Source organism: Peromyscus eremicus, chromosome 3 (genome assembly GCF_949786415.1).
Source record: "Peromyscus eremicus chromosome 3, PerEre_H2_v1, whole genome shotgun sequence".
Classification (NCBI taxonomy): Eukaryota; Metazoa; Chordata; class Mammalia; order Rodentia; family Cricetidae; genus Peromyscus; species Peromyscus eremicus.
Window position 1 is genome coordinate 126,758,484 of NC_081418.1, and position 8,648 is coordinate 126,767,131.

General features: G+C 48.3%; 1 protein-coding gene across 1 annotated transcript in view; it reads left to right on the forward strand.

Moving 5' to 3' along the window:
* The first annotated feature begins 1,078 nt into the window (after window positions 1-1,078).
* The window catches only part of Tsen2 (tRNA splicing endonuclease subunit 2), a 42,647-nt gene continuing 35,077 nt past the window's right edge, over window positions 1,079-8,648 (forward strand). Inside the window, exons 1-2 of the mRNA XM_059258408.1 lie at window positions 1,079-1,120; window positions 6,296-6,504. Of these exons, the coding sequence (XP_059114391.1) occupies window positions 6,316-6,504 (189 nt within the window). The 5' untranslated portion in view covers window positions 1,079-1,120; window positions 6,296-6,315. The remainder of the gene's footprint in view (window positions 1,121-6,295; window positions 6,505-8,648) is intronic.

Consider the following 8,648-nt stretch of genomic DNA (forward strand, 5'->3'; position numbering starts at 1 on the left):
CCCCTGCTCTTTATCTTCTTGGTAATCCGTCAGATCCAATTAGTACTGCCTGCTAGAATGTTAACTGAGCTTGCGGGCTTGATCATGTCCAAGTCGTGTGTAAGTAATCACTGCTGCTCTGAGTTCATGAATGCCATGGGCTCTGTCACGTCCAGAAGACAGCACTTCACAGCGCTCCTCACATCCTCTGGCTCTCACCTTCTTTCTGCCGCCGGCCCACCCCAACCCCGCCTTCTTTTTCAATGTTTCTCCAGCCTTAGGCAGGCAAGAGTTAATATACACATCCCATTTAAGGCTGATCACTCGACAGTAACTTCTCAGCACTCTGACCATTAACCCACTGCAGAAAGGTGCTTCTCTGGCCATGGGTCAGGGCAGCACTAATCTGTGGGTATAACCAAAATATTTAGAAGTAGATTGACGTCTCCATTTAACAAGACAGCAGTAGTAGGGTTTTTTCCCCCTTAGGCCCTATGACCTCCTGAGACACAGACTTTTGATCAGGTTTGCAGTACCAGGCATGAATTCTTTCCTGTTGGTTGCCTCCATAACCTTCACACCATTATTGCACCAGCAGGCACATTTTATCTGGTAGGTCATTATTGTAGCATGCAGGGTTCATTACTGAATAAAATCTCAGGTCATATTGAGGCGGTTAAGGGCACTCTTTGGGGGCAGGCCACTTCACATCTCATCTGTAAAAATGGATCTTGTGTTAGACCCTGAGGCAGTGAGCATCTTTAATCCCAGCATTGGGGAAACAGAGGTAGGTCCATCTCCGTGAGTTCAAGGACAGACTGGGCTACACAGTGAGTTCTAGGTAAACCAAAGCTATACTGTGAGACTTATGTAACCTCAAGAGGGGGGAAAAATGGATTTTGTGAGATTGCCGTGAGGATTAAAGCAGGATATATGACCCTGTAGGATTCCTCATTAGATTCAGCGGGAGGTGGTGCCGAATGAACCACCTGCGATACTGTGCGCAAGCGTGTCGCGCTAGGAAGCGGCGTGTAGGTTCTGCGGCTGCGCGTGCGACTAGTTTTTGCGGCTTCACTGCTTGACGGCTGTAGCACCGCCCCCAGGTTGTCCCGGTAACGGCGGGCACGCGTGATCGCGGAAGGTAAGGCTGACTGGAGGCTGGGAGCCCGAGGCCTGGCGGTGTGCTGTGTGCCCGTGCCCAGCGTGGTGGCGGCCTCGGGCGCGAGTGGGGTGGGGGCTGGCTGTCACTCAAGCGCCCTTGGGCACACCGTCCTGCGGGCTGCTGAGCACTGTGCTCCGGCTGACAGTTGCCGGCTGCCCCAAAGCCGAGCTGGTCTGCCTTGGCCCTCGGCCCTGCACCTCAGCCCGGGAGCTGTGCAGTGAGGAACATAGAGGCAAATGTGTTTTCTAAAGATGAGCAGCCCACGAGGGTGGGCTGAGGATGGGGCTCAGTTGGCAGCGTGTTTCTGCGCCCAGCACCGGATCAGATCAAGCGTGCTTGGTGCCCGCCTGTAATCCCAACCTGTGTTTAAGGCCATCCTCCGCTACATATTAAGTTTGAAGCCAGCCTGGGCTACGTGTGGCCCTGTCTCAAAAACTAAATGAAATAAATTAGTGATAAGAGACCATGGGTGAATTTTGCCATGAGGGAGACTTGTTTGGCACCTGGTCCAAGAACGTTGGAAAATTAAATGGAACTACCCCTTCTTTTATTGTTTGTGCTTGGATTGACATTTTGGAGCATCTAAAGGGGGTTAGGCTGAGGCAGAGATGTGAGTTTAAAGCTAGCCAAAGCTATATAGCAACACCAAAATTTTTAAATGAAAGTTAGGCTAGCCCATCAGAAGAAGAAAAAAGGACAGGCCTTGCTTTCGATGGACAGAAATACGCTTCATGGTGCTTTGGTGTCAGGCATGCCCGAGTTTGGGAAGCGAAGAGTAACAATCTTTGCAGGTACCTGCTGCCCGGAGTCACTTTTCTCACCTGTACAATGGGAATAAGGATAATGCCGGAGCTGGGACTGTGGCTCCTTCGGTAGAGCTTTTTCTTTGAGTGAGCCAGGCCTTGGGTTCACTCAAGAAAAAAGCAAGTTACAGCCATTGCATCCAGCCTTCCACACCCCTCCTTCCTTTCTTTGTTCATGTACCTATTCATTGGTTTGTTTGGGGTTTGTTTTGTTTTGTTTTGTTTTGTTTTTGTTGTTGTTTTGAGACAAGGTGTCACTCTGTAGTCCAGGCTGGCCTGGAACTCAGAGCAATCCTCCTGTCTTAGTCTGAGGATTATATGCATGTACCGCCACATCAGGTCTTACCTCTTACGTTCCCTAGTAACAGCTTCAAGCAAATGGCTGACTTTGGCTTCTTTGTGAAGTAAGGACAGCTCTCCGGTGTCATGTGTGTGTACATGACCCAGTCAGTATCTGGAACCCTGATCCTGCTTACGATGGTTCCAGGTTTATTTCCATTGCCCGTTCACATCGTGGTGTTGTGTTGACGTGGCAACAAGAAACGTTTCTCTTTTTTTTAAAGCTATGTTTAGTTTACCCGTGTGAGTATTTTGCCTGCGTGTATGTTCTGTGCACCACTTGCAAGAGCAGACCAGCTGCTCACATCGTAACCGCAGTCAGGAAGCAGCGTGTGGCTCCTGGGCTCTCTCTCACCTTTTTCTGTGCTCTAAGACCGCAGCCCATGGTGTGGTGCCATCCACGTTCGGGGTTGGGCTCATCTAACGTAGACGTGCCCAGAGGGTTGCCTCTTCAGTACGTCTCTCAGGTCGACAGTCATCAATCTAGTTACAGTGCTCTCAGGAGAACAGCCCTTCGGCTCCCTTACCATGCAGTAGCCGTGGTCATAAATGCTGTTCAGTATTATGCATGTCATGCATGGTAATGCTCAGGTATGTTTCATTAACAGGCCCAAGTACTTAGCTTATTTGGTGTGTTCCTGTCTGGAACGCTCAGTTCTAGGAAGGTACATCCTGATGATTGCTTTCATATACATGCACATATATGTGCTTGCATGTATGTATGTGCACTGTAACATGCAACACTTGTTTGGCTTCCTGAGGAGGCCAGAAGAATGTATCTGATCCCCTGGAACTGGAGTTGCAGGTGGGTGTAAGCTACCATGTGCGTACTGGGAATTGAACCCAGGTCTTCTGGAAGAGCATCCAGTGCTTTTAAATAAGCACCTCTCCATCCCCATGCATGGGTATCTGTCATTCGATTGGTCTGTTTCCCTGTTCTTATTGAAGTTCCTGGCTTCATGAGAAGTTCCATGAAGCTGTCATCACATCTTGGCCAAGGCTTGTCGTTTCTATTATTATTATTATTATTATTATTATTATTATTATTATTATTATTATTATTTTGCCAGTGTTTGCCTGCCTGTATGTCTTGTCTGTGCACCACATGCATGCAGTGCCCATAGAGGCCAGAAGAGGGCATTAGGTCCTTGGGACTAGAGTTAGAGATGGGCATGAGCTGCCATGTGAGTGCTGAGGATGGAACCTGAATCCTCTGAAAGAGCAGCCAGTGTTCCTGCCACATCATTTCTTTTTAATGGTAATGAAATGTTAAAGCCACCCACCTCCTCAGGATCAACTTTCCTAATGGATGCTGGTTTGAGGGCAAGGGCACCCAGATCATCATACTTTGTCCTTTGTGAGGGGTGATGTGTGGGACCTTTCAGCTCCATGTAACTCCTCAGTTTAACTCTGACCCTAGACAGATGCAGGTTCAAATTCCCTGCCCGCCTAGTGACAGCATCTGTCTGTCAGTTGGAATGTACACGTTTGCATCGACTGTGGCTCAGCAATGCTTCCTGTTGTTAGCTGTTACCTGGCAGCAGCCCTGTGTTATATCCAACTTGTTTTCATGGGTGTCCATACTTGTTTTTTGTCTCCTTAGGTCAGTGTGAGACCCCGAGTAAAGAGGTCTTGACTTCAGCTTCCTTGACTCCTTCTAGGTAATTCCTTGCCTGGTTGGTAGCTATGTGGGGTCTCGCTCAGACCTAGTCCATAGTGAACAGACGCAGCCTGTGCCTGAGCAGGACCCACGGAGAGAGCCTGGGCTCTGGACTCCATAGCCCTGTGGTTATCCAGAGCCCTTGCTCACAGGGCCCTTTTCAGGCCTCACTGACCGGAATGTTGCCTTTGCTGTGAAATGGCATTGCTGGCACTCACCTCATAACCATTATCCCCAGTGTATGGGCAATGCCGGGTCCTGTTCCAAGCACTCTTGGTTTTTTGGGTGGTTTTTTGTTTGTTTGTTTGTTTTTTAGTTTTGGGGGGCGGGTTGTTGTTGTTTTGTTTTGTTTTTTCGAGACAGGGTTTCTCTCGGTAGTTTTGGTGCCTGTCCTGGATCTCACACTGTAGACCAGGCTGGTCTTGAACTCACAGAGGTCGGCCTGGCTCTGCCTCCTGAGCGCTGGGATTAAAGGCGTGCGCCACCACCTCCCTGTGATCGGTTCCAAGCACTCTTGTAGTTGGCATTTTCTTTGGGCTGCCAACCAGCTTCAAATAAAGACATGGAGACTTATTAATTATGATTGCTCAGCCTTAGCTTAGGCTTGTCCCACTAGCTCTTTTAACTTAAGTTAACCTGTTTCTATTCCTCCACATTTTGCATCAGGACTTTTTACCTTTTTTTTCTATTCTGTACATCCTACTTTCCTGCTTCCTCCATGGCTAGCTGGCTGGCTAGCCCCTGGCGTCTCCCTGACATCTCCTTTTCTTTCTCCTTAAGCCTAAATTCCTCCCCCTGTATACTCTCCCTGCCCAGAAGTCCCATCTATACCTCTTCCTTTGCTATTGGCTCTTCAGCTTTTTATTAGACCAATCAGGTGCCTCAGACAGGCAAGGTAAAACAGCAACACATCTTTACATAGTTAAACAAATGCAACACATCTTTGCATAGTTAAGCAAATATTTCACGACACAACACACTCCGTGAGCCTTGGCATGAGAGGCTGGTTTTCGCCCCCTTTATAGATGACTAAAGCCCAGAGAGGCCGGGGGACTTTTGCTCAATGTTTCACAACTAAGAGGCAGCAGCTTCCCGGTTTCAGTGTGTGTACCACAGAAGCTAGCACACAGAGTATATCACAGCACAGCCAGTCTGGCTTCAGCGTCTCCGCACACACCCACTGCATTTGGTGGAACATAATTGGCCCTTAAATGACAGTGACCCTTATTTCCTTTTAAAAGTGGGAGCCAGGCATGGTGACTCACACCTCAAATCCCAGCACTTGGGAGGTAGAAGCAGGTGAACCAGGAGTTCATGGTCATCCTCACCTACGTGGTGAATTCAAGGTCAACTTGGACTGCACGAGACCCTGTCTCAATTAAGCAAACAAAAAAATAAACAGAAAACCCTGAGAACTGACAGCCCCGGGGCTTATGATGTCTCTTAAGGTCGGTCTTTAGAAGATGGAGATGTCACCCGACTCACTCTACTGAGGACACATTCTTGCTTGGTTTTATCTTTACATCCCCAGTACCTCTGATTAGCAGTCCCTGGGAGGCTCTGAATGCCTCTTGATCAAGAAAAGAAAAGTACTTTGTTATAACATGAATAGCTAAATGGTCTTATTAATTAAAAAAAAAAAAAAAAACACCTGGAGCCAAATATTGGGGTGAAAGCTGAGAGATCAGAAGAATAGGACAAGCCACAGCCAACCTCACCTTACCAACTCCTCAGCCTCCAGAGAGAGCTACTTCCTATATGCTCATGCCTATATGCCTTTCTGTGCCTTGCCATCTTACTTCCTCTCTCCACTCAGCTCTACCACTTCCTGTCTGTACAGACCTTCAGACCTCTATGGTTAACTAGTGCTGGGATTAAAGGCATATACCACCACGCCTGGCTCTGTTCCCAGTGTGGCCTTAAACTCACAGAGATCCAAATGAATCTCTGCCTCCTAAATGCTGGGATTAAAGGTGTGTGCTACCATTGCCTGACCTCTATATTTAATATAGTGGCTGGCTTTTTCCTTTGATCCCCAGGCAAGCTTTATTTGTTAGAGCACAAATAAAATATCACCACACTTTGTCCTTAAAGGCAGGAATTCTCAGGGTGTAAGGTTAGTCCTTGGTGCTACCAGCTTCAGTGAAGATGATGGCACTGGCTTCTTGGAGGTCTCAGGCTATGAGACACCCGTGGTGACTGATCTGCGCCATCATGTCCTTGTCACATCTTCTTGGTCATTGTTTTATAGATACTCGGCCTTCCCCCAGAGACCACATGAACTCGGTTCTAAGTGTGCTGGCTCTCTTGGTCCATGGTTACTGACTGGTCCTCCTCCTCCTTTGTCTCTAGAGGCCTGTTACCCTTGAAGAATGGCAGAGGCAGTCTTCCGTGCCCCGAAGAGGAAAAGAAGAGTGTATGAGAGTTATGAGTCACCACTGCCCATCCCCTTTGGTCAGGACCAAGGTCCCAGGAAGGAATTCCGAATATTCCGAGCTGAAATGATTAGCAACAATGTGGTAGTCAGGGGCTTGGAGGACATGGAGCAGCTGTATGGAAAGGTAAGACCTGGAAACTGGTGACACCTTGAGCATCCTCCCACCCTTGACTGTGAGGCTGAGAACTAGACACGCCCAGCCACAAACCCACGTTCCAACACCATAGGATGAAGCCACATATATTAAAGACAGACAATGTAATGTAATGTAATGGATAAAAACTGAAGATCATCCCCACTGACTTCTGTCCCTTCCCAGTGGCACAGGACCCAGCTCATGGGCAGAGCCAGGGCCTGTGGAAAGTTCCCAAAGGTCTCTGCTCTCTTTCCGTTCTGGGAACTTGTTAGATGAGGACAGCTTCTAGTTCTGGCAGGCATGGGCTTGAAATGAGACGGGTGACTTGCTCCCCACCACCCTCTCCCGCTCCACTCCCCATATTTGTTATTACTGGAGCATTTTAAAAAGCAGCGTGATGGACAGATGGCTCAGCAGTTAAGAGCAGTGACTTCTCTTCCAGAGGCCCTAGATCTAATTCCCAGCACCAGTATGGCAGCTCACAACAGTCTCTAATTCCAGTTCCAGATGATCTAGTGCCTTCTCCTGGCCTCTGAAGGCACCAGGCATACATCTAGGCAAAACACTCATACACATGAAATTTAAAGGTTTTGGTTTTTGGTTTTTGGTTTTTCAAGACAGGGTTTCTCTGTGTAGCTTTGGAGCCTGTCCTGGAACTCGCTCTGTAGACCAGGCTGGTCTCGAATTCACAGAGATCCACCTGCCTCTGCCTCCCGAGTGCTGGGATTAAAGGTATATGCCACCACCGCCTGCAGGAATGGATCTTTTCTGTTTGTTGTGTTGGGGTTTTTTGTTTGGTTGGTTGGTTTGGTTTGGGGCTCTTTTTGTTTAGTTTTTGGTTTTGGCTTTTGTTTTTCCAGACAGAGTTTCTCTATATAGCCCTGGCCATCCTGGAACTTGCTGGGCTTGAAATGAGACGGGTGACTGGCCCCGAACTCACAGAGATCCACCTGCCTCTGCCTCCCTAGTGCTGGCATTAAACATGTACACCACCACTGCCTAGCAAAAATAATTTTTTAAGTAGCCTGGATGAGATGTAGCTTATTGTAACTGGAGGTAGAGATTTCTACCTCGACCACCTGTTCCCAAATACCCAGCAGCCACTTCCCAAATTACCACACAGAGGCTTATTTAATTATAAATGCTTGACTGATGGCTCAGGCTTGTTACTAACTAGCTCTTACATTTAAATTAGCCCATTTCTGTTCATTTCTGTTAACATGGCCGTGGCTGTACCAGTCCTCTGGCATCTTGCTTCTTGGGCAGCTGGCTCTCATCTCTCTCGACTCCGCCCCTCTTCCTCTGGGTCCTCAGTATTTTTGTTCCCCCTAACCTTATCCTACCTTGCCATAGGCCAAAACAGCTTTATTATCAACCAATGAGAGCAATACAGATTCAGTGTACAGAAGGATCATCCCCCTGCAGCTTATAGCTAAGAAGTCCACCCCTCCAAAGCAGACCTTTAATTCAATGACATCATGAGTCCATAGAGTGGTTCCATATCACCACAGTCCAGTGTTAGTGTTGGTGTGTTTGTTTGGTGCTGGGGATTAGGCCGAGGGCCTTGTGTTCCTCCTCTGAGCTGTGCCTGCCATCCCCTCTGAAGTCGCTCATACCTGTGACACTCCCTGCCTCCACTCCCAGCTCAGGACAGCTGCCATTGGGCATCCTGCCCTCTACTTTCTCTAGAAAGCTTGCAGTAAGGTCAGCGGGGGCCCTGGTGCACTGAGGCCTCATTGGGTCCTGTCTGCCTGCAGCTCACTGCTGAAGCCTTTGCTCACAGTGTGCGGGTGAGATGAGGCTTTACATGTGCTGATGTTTTAATCATCTTTCTATTATTTGATTTTTTTCTGCTTGTCTAGAGTCAAAAGCAGGGAAAGGAGCCCTGGCGGCATGGATGCACGCCTTTAATCCCAGTACTCGGGAGGCAGAGGCCAGCCTGGTCTACAGAGTGAGATCTAGGACAAACACCAAAACCACACAGAGAAACCCTGTCTCAAAAAACCAAAAGAAAAAAAAAAGGCAGGGAAAGTATTATTTGGGAGAAAATCAGCAGGAAAGAGAGGGATGCTTCCAGTCCAGAGTAGGAAGGGATCCAAGAGGCCTTTGTCTGCAGTGGGCATGGCTCCCAC